At 35.8% G+C, this 19,877-nt stretch overlaps 1 protein-coding gene across 1 annotated transcript in view; it reads left to right on the forward strand.

Moving 5' to 3' along the window:
- The window catches only part of TBC1D19 (TBC1 domain family member 19), a gene marked incomplete at its 5' end in the record, with an annotated part of 142,504 nt that extends 125,721 nt beyond the window's left edge, over positions 1–16,783 (forward strand). Inside the window, 4 exons of the mRNA XM_008064591.2 lie at positions 1,488–1,579; positions 11,142–11,257; positions 15,524–15,594; positions 16,576–16,783. Of these exons, the coding sequence (XP_008062782.2) occupies positions 1,488–1,579; positions 11,142–11,257; positions 15,524–15,594; positions 16,576–16,650 (354 nt within the window). The remainder of the gene's footprint in view (positions 1–1,487; positions 1,580–11,141; positions 11,258–15,523; positions 15,595–16,575) is intronic.
- Positions 16,784–19,877: the final 3,094 nt, after the last annotated feature.

Genomic DNA, 19,877 nt, shown 5'->3' on the forward strand with positions numbered 1-19,877 from the left:
GTCATGCTTCCCCCCCCCTTTAGACCTGCTTTTGTCTACTGTGGGTAACTACATTTCTGGAAGAAATATTCAGCTGGAATACATGTCAGGGCTACTAGATTTCCCCAAAGAGGAGACCGTGTTGCTGCTACTTAGTTAAATAGCTATACTTTATGCTTCCAGTTTACGCCTATGTATTCCACCTTCCTCCACCATCTCCAGTTTTGTTCTCATACTTTGCTAGTGAAAATTGGCAAATAACAGAATTCTCGGATGCCACAGATTAGCAAATGAAGCACTACCAGTTATCATGGGTTTCTTATCTCTGACAGAACTTGATTTAGTTCTTATCCTACATTAATGTTTAATCGAGAATGATCAGAAATAGTAACATCAATAATTATCTTTTCTGATATCTCATTCTTAGCATCAATTGTTTTATATCAATTGTTTCATATTCTGTACCATTTGATGCTTGAGCGTTTAAACAAAACTGGCTGCACAGCACACACCCATGGTGTCCTCTCCACAGAGAGCACTAAAGTCTGACACTGGGCAGCTCCAGGCATTTTTCTGTGTCCATGCTGGTGGCCCTGAGGTGTCTTTTTTCAGCTAATTGATTGAGCCAGGCCTGCCTCTGCCCTTTCTTTATTGAGTGGAATAGAGACTTACAGACAGTCATCTCCTTTTGGATTATAGCCAGACTAGAACTATTTGGAACCATGACAGACTTTTTCCTTTAGAAACTCAAAAAGAGGATTAAAACTTCCTTACAAAGATCAACCCTGAGGAATGCTGAGCTACAAGAAAGACTTTATTCAGAGTTATCAAATAATAAATGCCCTTGAAAAACCATCTGCTTCAATCGGTTACATATTGTAGTTTACAAATAATGCCCCTTTTTTTAAAAAGTAGGTTTTAGTAAAAAAAGCAAAAAGTATACTAAGTGATCAAACAATCTTGTTTGATAACTTCCTGGTGCAAATTTCAAGCAGTCAGCAGTCAGTCTTTTTCTGGGGGTAGATTTCAAGAATGAAAAAAACAGGAAATATTTTCCCCAATGAGTGAGTCTAGAGGGGAAGGAACATAGAGAGGACAGAATGAAGGGTGCAACCATCTATAGCACCAGGGAAATACCTGGAAATTGGATTTCATACAGAAAAAAAGAAACTATTTTGCTGGACCTTAGTGATAATATGTGACTTGCAAAGTATCAGGTTATCAGAAAAGTGGTATCTTCCTTGGACTCTCCAAATATTACATATTGTATTAAAAAGAAGGCTCCTTAGCATATTTACAAGTCTAAATATACTTAAAAAGAGATAAAATTATCTTTAAACACAATGTTAGAGATCAATTAGTACATTTCCTGTTTTTTATTCTTAAACAATTTAAAGAATATTTATTCAACATAGTTTTTCTCATTTTCCATTTGAGTAACTTGTTGGCATAGTTAATTTTTAAAGACTAAAATATCTATTTCTCTTATGATTCATTATTGTATCCAGGGTATTGTGTCACTCTGTTTGCTGTTTGAAACTCTTCTTCAGACTTACCTTCCTCAACTCTTTTATCATCTACGAGAAATTGGAGCTCAACCGTGAGTATTTTTTTCTCTCCTAACTGAAAAATAGCTTCATATCAGAAAAGTTTTTTTCTTCATTGTAAAGCACTTGCAATGATGTAGTAATTCTTCAGAGAAATTAAGCTAACAATTTTCTTTTAAAAAATGATTTGATTTTCAAGTAGTAGATTGTAATTATATTGTGCCAAAAATTCTTGGAAGAATTACCAAAATCCTAATAAAGTCTTATGTACTTTAATTTGTGTGTCTGGTACAAGAATCACCAAATCACCAAGATGAACTAATCTTTATTAATAAGGCAAGGTGTTAGCCAAAACTGAGGCAAACGTTTGTGGAAACAAATACTACCTGAGAAATGGAATCATACTAAATGAAATTAAGTCATTGTATGTCGACTTTATAAAAAAACAACCTATGAAAACTATGTAGGCTAAAATTTGCTATCTTTTGTTAAAGGAAGCCAGGAGCCACCTACTAGAGGTTGTACACGGTGATTTATCTTTCCTAAAATCTGAATTTTGTTCATTGGTCTCAGTATGAGAGTAGCTTTGGACTTCAGTGTTACTGATTCATTCTGTCTCTTTTTAAATGATAGTGTCTAAAACAACAGAAATGTCCAAATGATTTAATCAATGTTTTATTCCTGTCTTCTCCTCTGTGCAACCAATTTCTTCTATTAAGGAGGGCATATTTGAGAAAATAGAGTATTAACTGTTTGAGGCCACAGATGGAGTTAATGGAAAGTAAAACTGTGTACTGTTTGTCTTCTTCACACCTGAATCCACATTAGATGGATTGATTGGAAATTTAACCCAGATCCAAATTCTACTAAGCTATATAATCCTGGTAAAGTTATTTAATTTATCTAAGCCTCAATTTCTTTAATGTCAAGATAATTTAATTTCTTTATCTTAAAAATCAAGACAATTTCTACTTGTGGACTTGTTTCAAAATCAAATGATGAGAGATAATCTCCTTTTTATAAAGTATCATTGAATTTTAGATATTTTAGAAATGTCCTTTATAAAACAGTTTCTCATATTATTCATTGATAATACTGAGATGATACCCTTTCCTTTGTAACCATTAGAAAAAAAGTATGTTCATGATTAAAATTATAAAACAAGAATGTTGCAGAAATGTTTTATATTGAGCATAAGATTTTTGTTATTTTTAAATTTTAGAATCATAGGGTACATGTGAGGATTTGTTATACAAGTATATTGTGTGAAGGTGAGGTTTGGGTTTCGGACAAGCCGACGTCCCTCCTCTGTAGTGGACATGGTACCCATTGGTGGTTTTGTCTGTTGCTGTCCTTGTGCCCGTGTGTGTACAATGTTTAGCACCCACTTATGAGTGAGAACATGTGGTATTCAGTTTTTTGTTTCTGTGATAATTCACTTAGAATGATGGTCTCCAACTGCATCCATGTTGCAGCAAAGGACATGATTTTGTTCTTCTTTTTGGCTACCTAGTATTCCATAGCATATGTATACCACATTTTCTTTACCCAGTCCTTATTCGTTGGGCATCTGGGTTGTTTGCTCTTGTGAATAGTGCTACAATAAACATATGAATGTAAGTTTCTTTATGGTAGAGCAATTTGTGTTCCTTTGGGTAGATTCCCAGAAGTGAGACTGCAGAGAACTGAAAAAGAACTGTTCTTAGTTCTTTGAAAATCTCCAGACTACTTTCCACAAAGGCTGAACTAATTTACATTCCCATCACCAGTGTACAAGTGTCCCCTTTCCCTCACAGCCTCACCAACACTTGTTGTTTTTTGATTTTTTTAATAATAGCCATCATGATCAGTGTGAGATGGTATCTCGTAGTTTCAATTTGCATTTCGCTGGTGATTAATGATGCTGAGCATTTTTTTAATGTTGATTGGTTGGTTGTATGTCTTCCTTTGAGAAGTATCTGTTCATGTTTTTTGCTCACCTTTAATGGGTTGTTTGATTGTCTTTCCTGTTGAGTGATTTTTTTCTTATAGATCCTGGATATTAAACCCTTGTCAGATGCATAGTTTGTAAATGTTTTCTAATTCTGTGAATTGTCTCTTTGCTCTCTTGGTGGTTTCTTTTGCTGTGGAAAATATTTTTAGCTTGATAAGGTCCATTTGTTTTGAGGACTTGACCATGAATTTATTGCCTAGGCTGATGTCAAGGTTTTCTTTTAAGATTGTTTTAGCTTGAAGTTTAACATTTAAGTCCTTGATACGTTTTGAATTAATTTTTGTATGTAGTGATAGGTAGGGATCCAATTTTATTCTTCTGCATGTGGTTAGCCAGTTTTTCTAGCACCTTTTGCTAAATAGGGTTTCCTTTCTCCAATATTTGTTTTTGTCAGTGTTATCAAAGGTGAGTTGGTTGAAGGTCTGTGGTTTTATTTTTGGGTTCTCTGTTCTGTTCCATTTGTCTATGTGTCTATTCTTTTACCATTACCATGCTGTTTTCATTACTATAGCCTTGAGTAAAGTTAGAAGTCTGGGAGTGTGATACCACCAGGTTTTTTCTTTTTGCTGAGGATTGTTTAGCTATTTGGGAATTTTTTCCTTCCATATGAATTTAAATATTGTCTTTTCTAGGTCTGTGAGAAATGTTGCTGGTAGTTTGAGATCACCTTGAATCTGTAGATTGCTTTGGGGGTAGTATGGACATCTTAATGATATTGATTCTTCCAATCCATGAGCATGGGATGTTCTTCCATTTGTTTGTGTCATCCTTGATTTCTTTGATCAATGTTTTATAGTTCTCTTTATAAAGATCTTTTACCTCTTTGGTTAGCTGAATACCAAGGTATTTTATTTTTTGTGTGGCTATTGTGAATGGGGTTAGTTTTTTATTTGGTTTTCAGCCTGCTTGTTTTTGGTGTATAGAAATGCAGCTGATTTTTGTGCATTGGTTTTGTGTCCTGAGACTTTAGCAAAGTCACCTATCAGTGCTAGGAGGTTTATGGCAGAATCTCTAGGGTGTTCTAGGTATAGAATCATATCATCTGCAAAAAGAGATTATTTAATTTCCTCTTTTTCTGTTTAGATACCTCTAACTTCTTTCTCCTGCCTGATTATTCTGGCTAGACTTTCAGTACTGTGTTAAATAGGACTGGTAAGAGTGGAAATCCTTGTCTTGTTCCAGTTCTTAGAGGGAATGCTTTTAGCTTCTGCTCACTAGACATGAATGTTGGCTGTAGGTTTATCATAAATGGCTCTTATTATGTTGAGGAATGTCCCTTTGATGCCTAGATATATGAGGGTTTTATCAAGAAGGGATGTTGGATTTTATCAAATGTCTTTTTAATGAATCTATTGAAACAATCATGTGTTTCTTGGTTTTATGTGGTGGACTACATTTGTTGATTTGCATATGTTGAGCCAGTCTTCTGTCCCAAGAATGAAGCTCACCTGGTCCTGATGAATGATCCTTGTAATGTGCTGTTGGATGTGATTTGCTAGTATCTTGTTGAGAATTTTTGCATCTGTGTTCATCCAGGAAATTGGCCTATAGTTTTCTCTTCGTTGAGTCAGTCTTTTCCAATTGGGGGTATCAAATATTGACTTCATAGAATAAGCAAGGTTAGGATTCCTTTCTTATTGATAGCTTGAAATACTTTCAGTAGAATTGGTATAAGCTTTCTCTTGTACATATGGTAGAATTCAGCTAAGAAGCCATCTGGCCCAGGGCTTTTTTGAGCAGGGAAGTGTCTGATTACTGAATCAATTTTTTAGATTGTTATTGGTCTGTTTAGGGTTTCAGTTTCTTTCTGTTTCAATCTTTAGAGGTTGTATGTTGTCAGGAATTTCTCCATTTCCTCTAGCTTTTCTAGTTTACTCATATACAGATGTTCATAGTAATCTCTGATAATCTTTGTATTTCTTCAGAGTCAGTTGTAGCATCATCTTTTTTTGTTTCTGATTGTGTTTATTAGATTTTTCTTTCTCTCTCTCTTTTTTATTAATCTAATCAGTGGTCTGTCAATCTTATTTATCCTTTCAAAGAACCAACTTTTTACTCATTTGACCATTTATATAATGTTTTTGTCTCTATCTCATTTAGCTCCATTTTATTTTGATAATTTCCATTCTTCTGCTAGTTTAGGGATTGGATTGTTCTTGTCTTTCTAGCTCCCTTAGGTGTGACATTAGACTGTTTAGTGAAGATCTGTTTTCTTGATGTGTACATGCAATGCTATAAAATTCTATCTCAGCATTGTTTTCATGGTATCCCAGAGGTTTTAGTATTTGTGGCTTTGTTTTTGTTTGTTTCTAGAAATATTTTTAGTTGTGTCTTAATTTATATGTTAACCAAAAGTCATTCAGAAACATGTTGTTTAATGTCCATATATTTGTGTGTTTGAGGGGCTTCTTGTTGGTGATTATATTTGTTTTTATTCTGCTGTAACCTGAGAAGATGATATGATTTCAACCTTTTGAAATTTGTTACACTTGACTTATGACTGGTTATGTGGTTGATCTTAGAGTATGTTTTGTGTGCTGATGAGAAGAATGTATATTCTGTGGTTATTGTGTGAAGTGTTCTGTAGATGTCTATTAGATCTAATTGGTCCAGTATAGAGTTAAGGTTCTAGAATTCTTTGTTGATTTTCTGCCTCAATGATTTGTCTTAAGGTGTTAGCAATGTATTAAAGTCTCTGATTTTAATTATATGACTGTGTCCACTTTTAGATTAATTATCAATTGTTTTATAAAGCAGGGTACTTCTATGTTGGGTGCATGTATATTCAGAAGAGATATTTCTTACTGATCAATTAAGCCCTTTATATTGTCCTTTTAAAACTTTTATTGTTAAGATCTGTTTTATGTGATATAAGAATAAGTACTCTTGCTCTTTTTGTTTTCCATTTGCCTGCAAGATCTTTCTCTAACTCTTTACCTTGAGCCTATGGGTGTCATTTGCAGTGAGGTGGGTTTCCTGAAGGCATAAGGATGGATCATGTTTCTTTATCCAGTTTGCCATTCTATGCCTTTTGAGTGGAATATTCAGTTCATTAACTTTTAAGTTAATTATTGATATATGAGGGTTTGTTCCTGTCATATTGTTGTTAAGAAGCTGCTTTGTGTTCTAGGCTTTGTGGTTGATTTGTATGATCTGTTATCTCTGTGCTTACCTATGCTTTTGCAATAGGTGTAACTATTCTTTCATTTCTGTGTTTAGAACTTCCTTTAACAGTGCCTGAAGCTCTGGCAGTGACATATTATCTAGGGAATGCATGCCTCAAAAGAATTTTCATTCTGCTTCATTAATGAAGCTTAGTTTAGTGGAATAGGAAATTCTTGACTGGAATTGCTTTTCTTTAAGAATGTTAAAAATGGGTCCACAGTTCCTTCTGACTTGGAATGTTTCTGCTGAGAAGTTTACTACAATTCTGATGGGTCTCCATTGCTAAGTGGCCTGTCCCTTTTCTCTGGCTGCCTTTAGGAGTTTTTCCTTCATGCTCATTTTGGCAAATATATTATGTGGCTTGGGAATGATCTTCTCGTGTAATACCACACAGGAGCTCTCTGAATTTCTTGTGTCTACACAGCTGTCTCACTAGTAATGTAGGGGAAGTTTTCTTGGGTAATATCTTAGAAGGCTTGTTCCAAGGTTCTCCATTTCTCCTTCTTTATCAGGAATGCCAATCAGTCATAGATTTGGTCTCTTTACATAATCTCAGACCTCTCATAGACTTTGCTAATTTTTCCTAATTCTTTTCTCCTTGTTCTTGTCAAACTGGGTTAATTCAATAATTTGATATTCAAGCTTTGAGATTCTTTCCTCTACCCGGTGAATTCTGCTGTTAAGGCTAGTTATTGTTTTAAAATTCCAGGAGTTAATTCTTCATTTCCAGAAGTTTAGTATGATTATTTCTTAGAATGGCCAGGTCAGCTTTTACTTCCTGCACTGTCTTCATTACCTGTTAATTTGAGTATCCACTGTCTTCTGGATCTCAGTGAGTTTCTTTGCCATCCATAATATGAACTCTATGTCCATCATCAGGGACAGGTCCATTCTTAGTAGATTCCACTAGTTGCGATCTAAGAAGACCCTTTGTGGGTGTCAAATCATTATTACTTTGGGTATTGCTGGTGTTTTTTCACTCTTTTTTTTCCTCATCTATGGGAGCAGTCTTTTTCCTTTCTGTTTTTTGTTTTATTATTTTTTGTTTGATAAAGTTGCTATTATTGGGGTGACAATTTGTGTTGTTTTCCTACTTCACCTCTCTCCTCAGGTCGACCTGTGAAAGGGGCAGAGGTGGCAGCAAGGGTGGCAAGCTGGGGGGAATACTGGCTGGCATTGCTTCACCAGTGAAGTCTAGTATGGGTAGGGCAAGTCCTTTCCTCCAGATCAAGTGTTTTCCCCTCTCTCTAACACAAGCACCAGGGTCCCTGACTGGTGAAAGCTTTGGGGCCTACCTCCCCAGCCCTTGCATCTCATCAGCAGTATTGGCAGTAGCAGGAGGGACCCCATAGCTTAACTGTAGTCCAGATGTCCTGGCAGGTGTAAAGCAGCCTCCTCTCTCGTCTAAACCAGACTGCTCCTCTCACGCAGAGGTAGATGGCAGGCCACTCCCTTGCCAGAAGAGACCTGGCATTTTTTCTTAGTCTGCAAGTGGTTAGCTCCACTGCTCTGCACAGAGGTGTACTACCTCCTAGTTCCTACCCTTCTCCGTGGAGGGACTGTGGCAGTGATGGTGGCCCCTAAGGGCAAGCCACGTTTGCAACTCTGAACTGAGGCTAGGATAGGCACTGGTGCTATTGGAGAAATATCCCCAAAGGTAGCACATTGTCCCAGCTTGGGGCTGGAGAGGGAGGGAGGTGGGAAGCACCCACAAGGCACAGACCACACCTGCAGGGTATGCCCCACAGGGCCTTCCTATGTGGGGATTGGCAGCTTCTAGAGTTCTCTGGGCCCCACATGGATCCAACCAGTATGATACCTCTGTCTAGATTCCAGGCACCTAGCTAGTGAGGGAAGGGGTTTGGGGGATGACCTCGTTTGTCTCTCTCTTGGCTAGGACTGCACATATTCCTTGGGAGATGTGTAAAATCTCTCCCATTTGCTCATCACTTCCTTTGTCAAGAGCACTCTTTCAATATCATGGGGTCCATTCTGGAGGTGACTGGGGCTTGGAGCTGTCCACTCTCTGTGTCTTCTGATATTCAATCAATAAACCTCAACTTGGTTTCTAGGCAGATCTTCAAAGAGCCAGTCTCACTCCGTTTAAACTCTTGCTGAATGAGGCAGTTGTCGATGTCTCCAGTTGGCCATCTTGGACCCGCACACTCCCCTTTGAATTTTTGTTCTTTAAGCTTGTGCTCAATTGACCTATTTTTTTAATATTGTAAGATCAGCAGTAGAATATAGTAGGCTTTTCTTTATTAGGGTGAAGACATTGCTAGAAACTAAAATTTTGATTTTCTTCTAGCCTACTATACACTTTGATCATTAAAAGTAATAAATTTATTTCAGTGACTTATGATGACATTAAAGTTTTTATGCAGGAAGAGTATAAAAATTTCAGTTGTCAAGGTAGAAGAAATCAGTTTTTAAAAGGCTTTTATAAATGAAAACTGATGCTTTTAGAAGATTTTAATTTTGAATTTGATTTCTTTAATAGAGGACTATTCAGGTTATCTATTTCTTCTTGAGTGAGCTTCAGTAGTTTATGCATTTTTTTCAGTTATTAAATTTATGGACATAAAGTTATTCAGAACCTTTCTTAATTATCCTTAATTAGATTTGTAATATTTATAGGATTACTAGTGACATCACCTCTCTCATTCCTGAGCTTAGTATTTGTATTGTTTCTCTTTTTTTCTTGATTATTCTGACTAGAGGTCTCTCAACTTTATTCATCTTTGAAATAATCAGTTTTTAGTTTCATTGTTTTTTCTCTGTTAGTTTTCTGTTTTTGTTTTGTGATTTCTGCTCTTACATTTATTATTTCTTTCCTTTTTGACTGCTTTAGGTATATTTTACTCTTGACTTTCTACTTGTTTAAGGTGGAAGTTAGATCATTGATTTGAAAACTTTCTTCTTCTCTAATCTAAGCAGGAATGTTACTAATTTCCCTCAAAGTACTCCTTTACCTCCACCCAACAAATTTTGACGTATTATCTTTTCATATTCATTTAATTACAAATGTTTCATAATTTCTCTTGTGATTTCCTCTTTGAACATGAGCTATATGAAAGTGTGTTGTTTAATTTCTAAATATTTTGGAAGATATCTTGCTGCTATTGATTTATATTTTAATTATCTTATAGTTAGACAACATGCTTCACTTGATTTTATTTATTTTAAATTTGCTGAGGTTTGTTTTTTGACCCCGAGTATTATTTGTCTTGGTGAATGTTCCACATGCACTTGAAAAAAATTTGTATTCTGCAGGTATTAGGCAGAATGTCAGGTAAATGTCAGTGAAGTAAAGTTTTTTTGATAGTGTTGTTCAAGCCTTCTTTCAACTTTTTCTATTGACAATTGAGAGAGGAGTGTAACAGTCTCTAATAATAATTGTGGATTTTGTCTATCTCCTTCTTCACTACTGTATATGTTTTTACTTTATGTATCTTGAAGCTTTGAATTTAGGAGAACTGTTCTGTTTATTATTTATGTAATAGTGTATGTTTTTTATTCCTGGTAATAGTTTGTCTGATATTAATATAACTATTTCAGCTTTCTTTTTATTATAATTTTCATGGTCTATTTTTTTTTTGCCTTTAACATATTGATTATCAGTGTTTATTTTTAAGTGGTTTTTTAATCAAAATATAGTTGGGTCTTCTAGGTGGCAGTCTGTTTTTTTAATTGATGCATTTATACCATTTACATTTAATGTAATTTATATTGTTGGATTAGTAAAAAGGAAAAGGAAAGAGTTTTGTTCCATGTTCTATTAGATTACTATTTATACTTATAAGTAGTGGGATCTCATATATATTAGAATTTTTAAATGAAGTGGAATTCAATTTCTGATTGTTCTTTCAGAATTCTGATAACCTCACTAAGATTAAGGATTTGAAATCAGAAATCTATTTCTAATGTCTCATAGCTTTAAAACCATATTTCTTTGTCCTTCGACATTTCTACTCCTTATTTTATTTTATTCATCCTATGTAGCCATTTGACTGAAATGTAAAAAAAAATTTATTAAGTTGAAAAAATATGAACCATTGAATACCCTTCCAAACATTTTAAATAAAATTCAAATTATTATGGGTTGCCTGGAATTGTTGACTATTAGATGATCAGTTCATTGATAGATAACTAATACTCTGAAAAAAGGTTTTATAAAGATTTTATAAAGGCTTAGCTCTAAAATAAAGGAAGGCCCAGCATGTATTATTCTTCCTCTTAATATTTATTGTAAGACCACTAATTTGAAGGTTCATGATTTCTCAACACTGTACTTTCGTAGTTTTTAAGAAAGTACTTGAGTTGTAAATGTCCCAGTGATTTCTAAGACACTCAAAGGAATTATCTTAGCAGTAGACTCTGTAGGGCCCTTCTGATATTGCTTTTTCATAAGAAAAAAAATCAGTGGTAAGTTAATTTTCATTTTTTCTTGCTTATAGACTTCGCATATCATTTAAGTGGATGGTTCGAGCTTTCTCTGGATACTTAGCTACAGACCAACTCTTGCTTTTGTGGGATAGAATCTTAGGCTACAACTCTTTGGAAATTCTTGCTGGTAAGAGTAAATGCTTATTTGTAAAACATGCTGTTTCTATTTTAAGGCCCCTTTCCTGTCTAACATTCACTACTTGTAATTGGAAAGCTCATTTCCTTCCTTCTCCCCCCACCCCACCCCTTTTAGTCCAGCCAGGGCTGTCTATCTTCTAGTACCTGGGAGGTCTGTACACAGAGTATACTCTGGCCTTCCCTGGCTGCCTTAGTATTCTGTTCTGTGCCCCTTCACAACTACCTAAAATCCAAGCTGATATTGAGCCTTTCTGCATAGCTGAAATCTCAGCTCTTCTAGACCTCTGCTTATGCTCAGTTAAAAACCTTTTCCATTTTGCTAAGTCTCTGATTTCTGCCCTGGTAACTAAGTTTTCTCTTTTAGATATTCTCTCAGGCCAAAAACTATTTCATCTTTTTTTCAGGAAGCCACAGATTTATCTCTTATTTAATAATTAAGCAGTTCTTGCAACAGGTATACACTTAAGATAATTATATGGTTATACACAGGGCACATATTTCTTATTAATTATATTATTTTGCTTTCCTTGTGCACAATAGACTCAGTTATTTTATCATTGAGATTATCAGGAAATTCAAATAATAATTACAAAGTTTTCACAACAATAGATGGAGATCAAAAAAGTTGGCAGAGTGTTTCCTAATCTTAAACTGATAACATTGTAAAATCACTGTTGTGGAAATGATCAACAACAGCTTAGTTGAAGAATATATATGATGCACAGATTCTGTAGGTATCATATTAATGCTGATTGCTGAAAGATCTATAGTTCTTGGGTGGCATATATCACTCCTGGTGTAATAAGAGATAGCACTGGCTACATTTTAACAATTCCTACTATCCATCTCTCTCAGTTATTTTAAAAAGCCCATGTAAATATGAGTTAGGAAAGAATGGCTTGCTCTCATTTCTTTTGGTCGAATGGCCATGATATGTTTAATCTAGAGACAGAAGGAATATTAGAGGGTATCAGGTATAATTTCTTTTAAACAATTCTGACAAACAGTCCTTATTATCATGTTTGAACACTTCAGTGTTGGGTAATTCCTGTCTTACCAGGTGGCCCATTTCATTTCTGGATAATACAGCTTTTTAAAATATACTCTTACTAAGTCAAGGTCATTATCATGTTTTTTCTACTCTCATATCCTTACCTCTTCCCAAAGTCTTCTATTGTCCAAGCTAGGTAGGCTCATTTTCTGTTATCATTTCTCAAATGACAGGGTTTTAGAGTTTCCACCAAATAACTCTCCTCTGGGTATACCAGAAATGTGGAAGAGTACTGTATATACCACATGGTGTCATTTTTAAAAGACATTAAAGCATGTTAAAGAAGAGAACTCAGTATAAGGAAGTATTTTCTAATAATTAAAACATTCCAAAAGTAGACTGGACTCTTTAACTGGCACCTGAAGGATCAAGAGGTTTTATACTTGAAGGGGATATTGAATTAGAAAACCCTCAAAGCCTCTTCCAACTTAAATTCTCTCATTCTGTGTCATATCACCCCTTAGCAAACTGAAGAAAAAGAGAAATAAATGTATAATGAATACTGTATTTTTTTCTAAGCCAGGCACTCTGCTGTGAGCTCAATATATTAATAAGAAAGTTATTGATGAATAGGCAGAAATGTAATCTGCATTGTCGCATCCACCTTCTTTCCCTGAGTGCTTTTTAAAAATCAAAGGGAAAAATTCTAGACTATCTAGAAATGAAACTAGACTGAAGGAAGCTCCTCCACCATGGAGTTCAGATAAAGAGCTGCGGGGTAGATGATTTCATGTAGATGCTTACAAATTAGTTTGGATTATTTTAGAGATTTTTGGTATGAGTATTTTGGAAACATCTTTTTGATCAAGTGAGTTATATAATCTTTAGAAATATTTTAATAAACATCGCTGGCTTTGTTAATTAATGAGTCTTTAGATGAACAGTTTAAAGCAAAGATGTTTTTAATATATTTAATACAATTGCTTATAATTAAAGTAATGAGAGTAGTTTAAAAGACCAAAAGAAAATATGATTTCACTTGAAAATATCCCAAAGTATAGATCTTTTCTCCTTGGCAAACAAACTTGTTCCGCAGAAAGGCTGGGCAAACCAAACATGAAGCAGACGGAAAGGAACTTCTGTGATGTGACACCAAGATAAATAAAGGTTATGAGCACATAAGCGTTTTGGATGCTGAGGTCAATCAGTGAACTGCTCTTTCCCCCCTCTTATCTACCCTTGGAAAAACAGTTTCCCACTCTTTCCTGCTGCAGCAGAAAATTTGGCCAGCCTATCAAGCTTTCAGCAACTCTGTTCACCTATACAAAAAAAGGTAGTTGTAATCATATTCCTTAGCTTCTAAAATATCTCTACTGTATAAAATATAATTCCAGATAGGAGAAAGCTGTAAAAGGTTGCTGGTCCACAGAAATAATTTTTTAATATTTTTTATTTTTTAAATTCTTGTAAACATGAAGCTCAGTGAGTACTTTAAAGTACTTACATTTTATCCTTTTCAGTTAAAGCGTAAAGCCTTTGTCATAGATCTCTTGTTACATATTGAATAATTACAGCTGAATTGACTTTCAAAATTTCACCACTACCATCTTTTTCTCCAGACTTTTCCTAACGAATTCGAATACTTTTTTTGCCAGATTATTCAAATTCTCTCATCACCTAGAAAAGTGCCCATGCTGCCCAATCACTGCTTGCACTCTGCCTCTGTCTGGGGAAACTAAGCGGCCTGGCTCCTGACCCAGGCCACCATAGCAACATCCCTCGTGGCATCTCTGGAAAGCCATTCGGAGGGACAGCAGAGCAAACAACTCTTAGGAAAGCACACTGACTTCCATGTTGCTGCTTACCTCCAGTCTCATACAGGGGTCAGATGTTCAGGCTCCAAGGCCAGGGCAGAGGATTGGCTCTACTATTTCTACCTGTGTACCTCTGAACATCCACTCAACTCACTGTGTCTCACTGTCTACATTAGTAAAATGGAACTATTGATAATAGTTGCTTAACTCATAGTATTGGTGTAAGAATTACTTGTTATTATTGTTATTCCCATTGTAAAAATGTATTTTAAAAAAATATATGTTTTGCATCAGGTATGTAGTATACCCAGGAACTGGACTTCCAAATAATTTTGAATGTTCCTACCATTAATTCCCTAAGCTTCAGTGTTGGATAGGGGATGTACTACCATCACTGGTGATGGAAAGAAAGGGGAGAAGTCAAGAGTTGGCTCCAAGCAGCACCACCTCCTTGTCAGGATTATCTGCCTCTTACATGGGTCCTTCTGTAGTTCATGACTCATTCTCTCACATGGGATTTTATGGTAGATTATATAAGGATTGCACGTTAGTACTACTCTTTTTTCATGTGCATATGCTTAATGGAAACAATAATCAAGTGTTATTTTTAATTTTTTTAAGAGACAGGGTCTTGCTATGTTGCCCAGGCTATCGAACTCCTGGGCTTAAGATGAATCTCCTGCCTCAGCCTCTCAAGTGCCTGGGACTACAAGCATAGCCCACCTCACCCAGCCACAAATCTTGGTTTCTACTTAATGTATGTTATTGACCTCCAAGCTATTCTATAATTTTTGGGCTTTTTTAAAGTTTCAACTTTTTTTTCCTGTAGCCAACATTAATGTAAATGTCAGGATCAGTCCCTCAGCAGCCCTCCCTACAGATATGGCCATTTTTGACACTCTTAAGAAAGTCAATGCTGCTTATCAAAAATATAACTAAATAACAAAAAATTATAAAAATATTTTTAAGAAAAGGCCCCCAAGCCATGTTTCTATCAGGACACCGCCTCGGTACATATGAAACATGATCTGATACATGTAAAAATGTGGTCTCCATAAAACATTTTAGAAGCCTCCCCAATGCATTAGTAAGAAATACCCACATCAAAATAAACTTTACTTTATAAGACAGTCATTAGATCTTCATGCTTTGTAGAACTGTTAAAATTTAGGCTGTGGGTATGAAAGAAACAATTTATAAAATGCCTTTTTAAAGACCAGTGAATTTTCCTTTTTCCCAAAACTGTGGTATTTAGTTTGTCTAGCCATCGGGCACTGTTCTCCAGAGCAGACAGTTTCCACTCATCATGAAACCTTAACTCAGATTTGGGGGAGCAGTCGGTCATGTAAAGCGCCAGTTCTGAGCTTTTATATAGTGGTTGCGGGCAGAGCAGTAGCAACGCCAGCTGATGAGTAGGCCAGCAGTTGAAATAGTGTGCATTCTTTTCCAGTCTTGGCAGCTGCTGTGTTTGCTTTCCGAGCAGTGAACCTGATGGAGGTGACATCACTGGCTGCAGCTGAAGTAAGGATAAGTTTCACTCAGAGGGGATGGAAATAGTTCCTGAGAGATTGCCACACTCAGTCATTTCAGTGTCTGATGCATAGGACACGCATTACTCATAGCCAAATTTTTTAACTCGGGTAAACCTGTAAGTTCCGAGCTAAGTAATACTGAGCATTCAGATTTCCTTAATTACTTGAAAACAGTCTTCTTATGAAAGGTCATAAACAAGATTATTATAGGAAACCATTATAACCATTATGGGAAACCAGATACCTACTAATTTTAATAGAAACTATTGGAGCTTATGTTGCATTTTCTTATTGTTCACTTTCAAAGAAAAATGAGTTGAGAGTTAAAGAGCATGTGTTTGGATGATACAATAAAGATACATAGGCTTTGTTGGGGTTGTTTTCACTGAATTAATTATTTTAAACTGATTACCTCTCAGTAGTATAATTTATCCCTGAAGTATGGCTCAATTAAATAGTCTTGCCATATTATTCTATTTGTTTTCGCTTATAAAAATGTAAAATTTATCCTTAAAATAGCTGCCTGCACTCTTTGTTTAAAGGGAAGAGGATGTTTATGTATCTTGCAACTGAATAAACATTAGCTCCATTTCAAAATGATTTCCTGCAGTTAGTTACTCCTTACACTAGAATAACGGGACTAGGATTCATAATGTATGTTTATTTATAGAAGCAAGTTGAAATGTTAGACCTCTTATAAACTCATGCTACCTTGTATATTTGAAGACGGCTCAAGGCTAAAGTCCAGGTTACTTTCTATGGTACATTTTAGCATTTTGCGCATGTACTCACATTAAGATATTTGGAAAAAAAGAAGCAGAGTTGTAGCTTTAGTACAAAGATTTAGGACATATCTGAAGAACTTAGAGTGTGTGTTGATGCCAAAAGTACATTGTGATGGTGTTTCTCTTGTACCTTATTTCATAGACTTCATTTTGCTATTAATAATTCTTTTTATTTTTTGTTTCAGGCAGTTCTTGCTGACCTTTCTACTTTAAAAGTTATGCCTCTTCTTCAAATTTTTCTGTTTGCTACTGTCACCTGATCTTCTTCACAGTCACTGACAACACATCTAGTTTTTCATTATAAACTAATCATGAACTATGCAAACTCTGCATAAAACCAAAATTAAATTTTGCATATAAGCCAATAAAGATCATGTTCATCCCTCAGTTAAACCTAAGTAGTTTTTCACTTTTTGAAACCATAACACTACACCAAATATTGCATTGCATGCTGCTGATTTTCAAGAGAAAAGCAATAAATAGAACTTCTGCTAAATTGAGCATACCATATATATAATCCTGACTTGTAAATGGCATGTAACAATATATGCAATAAGAACTAAAGTTATTGTAATAAACTTCAAGAGGCAATATAGCTTCTTGGACAATTCTTTCATATTAGTTTATAAATTTATCTCTAGATAATGTATTTCTGTCTTACAAATTGCTCCTTACTCAGAGCCGGGGGTCGGGGGGTAGGATGTGAGAAAACTTGAAAAATATAATACTTTTAAGTAGGAATTCAAATGTGTTTTGGTGTTTGTAGCAACTTTTCCCTCCTTAGGGCTATATATATATAATTTTTATTTCACTTTCCATTTTATTTCTCCCTTTAAATGTCTGTCCTTGGGAAGATCAAACACAGCTGTCTCCATCTGACAATATTTTATTCTTCACTCTCCAAAAGTCAGAAGAGTGTGATGTGATCCCTTCTAACTTCTAAACCTTCCATCTCTTGCATAGAAGACTTGGTACTGCTGAGACTTGTTGCCTGATTCTGTTACTTTGGAAGTATATAAGAAGGACACTCAAAGGAATGAAGAGTCAAAACATCATTCACTTTTGCTGAAACTTGGTTCAACAGGATTGACTTCTAGGGCAGAGCAGCTCAGAGAAACTAGAAGTATGTAGCAGACATTCATTCTAGAACTACAGACATTATGCAAAGCATCGATTTTATTTTAGTCTTTATTATAAGTGGAGGGCCTTAATTTACATTACTTCCTACAGACCTATCATTTCTGTAATATGAAATAATAGTATGTGAAAAAAGTCTTAAAGCCATTATCCTTTGATTTTTAGTTTCAAATTCCAGATGCTGATTACTCCACTAAACTCTAAAGTGATAGATTGATACTCTTATTGATTGCCTAGAATTTTATTAAGTTTTATCCAAATGTATTTCATGAGTCTTTTATTTTGACAGTATATATTAGGAAATGCATGAGGTTTTACATAAGACTTCAAGTGTGAGGTAGTTTGGTATAAGTAATTTGTTAATTTGAAAATATTTATTTTACACTTTTATGAATCAGATACCTGTTGACTTACTAAGCACTAAATAATAATTTATTCTGTGATTGACTCCTAATAAACTTCATTAGCATTTCTATCATTTAACCTGATAATTTAACACTATATCTGTTTTTAGAAATGAATGGATCATGATACAGCCAATCCTTTCACTTGAAACAGGCAGCTCCAGGCAGTATTTCTGAATCTTGAATTTCAAGCCAAACCTGATAGGCTGATTCCTTTGTGACTGCCGCAGGCCTCTTTCTCTGCTGTGTGCTGCTCTTGGCTGCAAGGGCCCTCCGGCTGCCTTGCCCACTCCATCTTTAACTGTACCTCCTCATGCACTGTCACTTGGCATCCTTCCTCTCGCATCCTCCCATGCCATCTCCTACCAGCCCGTGACACCCCTTTCACAAGGGGTCACAAGCCAGCAGTCACAAGGGTCAGAGTGATCAGTAATGCTCACATAACTATTCTACCTACGGCCGTTGGCATTGATGTTGAAATAGCCTCATAAGGCGAATTGTATTTGGCTCTTCTGGATTTCAGTTTACCCCCTAATGTGATATGTTATGACCTCATATTATAGAAGAGTTTACTGAGTCATCTTTTTTTGATGAGAATGTTTTGGTAACACAGTGTTCTGTCTGGTTGTAACTTCTAGCTTGTCCTAACTGCTTAACGCCCTTCACACTCAGCATGTACTCTCTTCTCCTGTTTCACAGGAAAAGTAGAGATCATTAGGCTTGGACTCCCTCAGCCTTCTACTTTATCCCTACACCCATACCTATCTCCCTCATTCCTAAGAAGTGTCTAGTCTGTTTCTGTAGTTCTGTAAAAGCAGATTTGATTGTGTCACTTCTGGGCTTAAAAAATTTAATAACTCCCCATTGCTTAAAGGATAAAGGCCAGGCTCTGTAGCGTGGTGGGAAAACTTCTCCACAGCTTGGTCTTTCCATGACTGCTCCTACACTGACCCATCATCCTATACTTCAGCCTGCAGATTCCACACAGAGCTCCACCAGCTGTGGCTATTCATTTTGTCTCTACCAGAGGATCTTTTCCATTCTTTAAGGCCCCACTCAAAAAATCTTCTCTGGCATAAAGATACCATGGAGCCTGTATATTAGAATTAATTATGCCCTTGTCTTTTTTCTCATGAAACTGTTCATATGATGCTTATAATATTGATAGTTTTCTGTATATGTGTTCTGATTATGTCACTTTATTCCCAAGACAGTTTCCTTTGACTAATCCTAGATGTGGAAGATGCAAGGAGAAACGTGTCTACATATGTTTGTATCCCCTGACTTGTTCTGAAATTGTTGGGATCTGTTTCTCTTAAAAGCAAAATTTCTCCTTTGTTTCTAGTGTTTCTTCTTCCACAATGGCTCTAATTATTATTTGGAGGTCTACCCACTACTCCATGTGCTTCAAGTGAGGCTGGTTCCCATCCCCAGGACCTCTGCATCCTGGACAAGCAGTTTCCAGGTACTGCCACTCTGGCCAGGGATTGATTGCTTCAGGATCAGTACAAAGTCTAAGACCAATGAGAGCTAGTGACAAATGATTACAGTGTTTTGGTTTAGTCTTTCAGGGAAGCTGGAAGTGTAAAAGAAAGGATGTAGGTAGGGTCTGTAGCTGCTGCAGCCTGGGAATGGAGCGAGTAGAAGCTGCTCTTCTGTCCTTGTTGGTCCTAGATTACACTCCACTGGTCTATCCCTGGACCGTTTTGCTACATGATCCAGATTTTCTTGGCAACAGAAAGGATCCTAACTGGTGGTATTTTTCTTTTAAGCTATCCATCATAATATGGGAATCATTATTTGGTACAAAACCCTTGTCTACACACTGTTCAAACTAGAACCGCATTTTTTACTTTCTCCAAGTTAAAAGACACAACCATGACCTTCCAAGGGTGAGTGGTGTGTTCCAGACCTGCTGAGTTACCTGAAGAACCTAACACCAAGTG

This window comes from Carlito syrichta, unplaced genomic scaffold (assembly GCF_000164805.1).
Source record: "Carlito syrichta isolate Samal-C Ts95f unplaced genomic scaffold, Tarsius_syrichta-2.0.1 Scaffold307751, whole genome shotgun sequence".
Classification (NCBI taxonomy): Eukaryota; Metazoa; Chordata; class Mammalia; order Primates; family Tarsiidae; genus Carlito; species Carlito syrichta.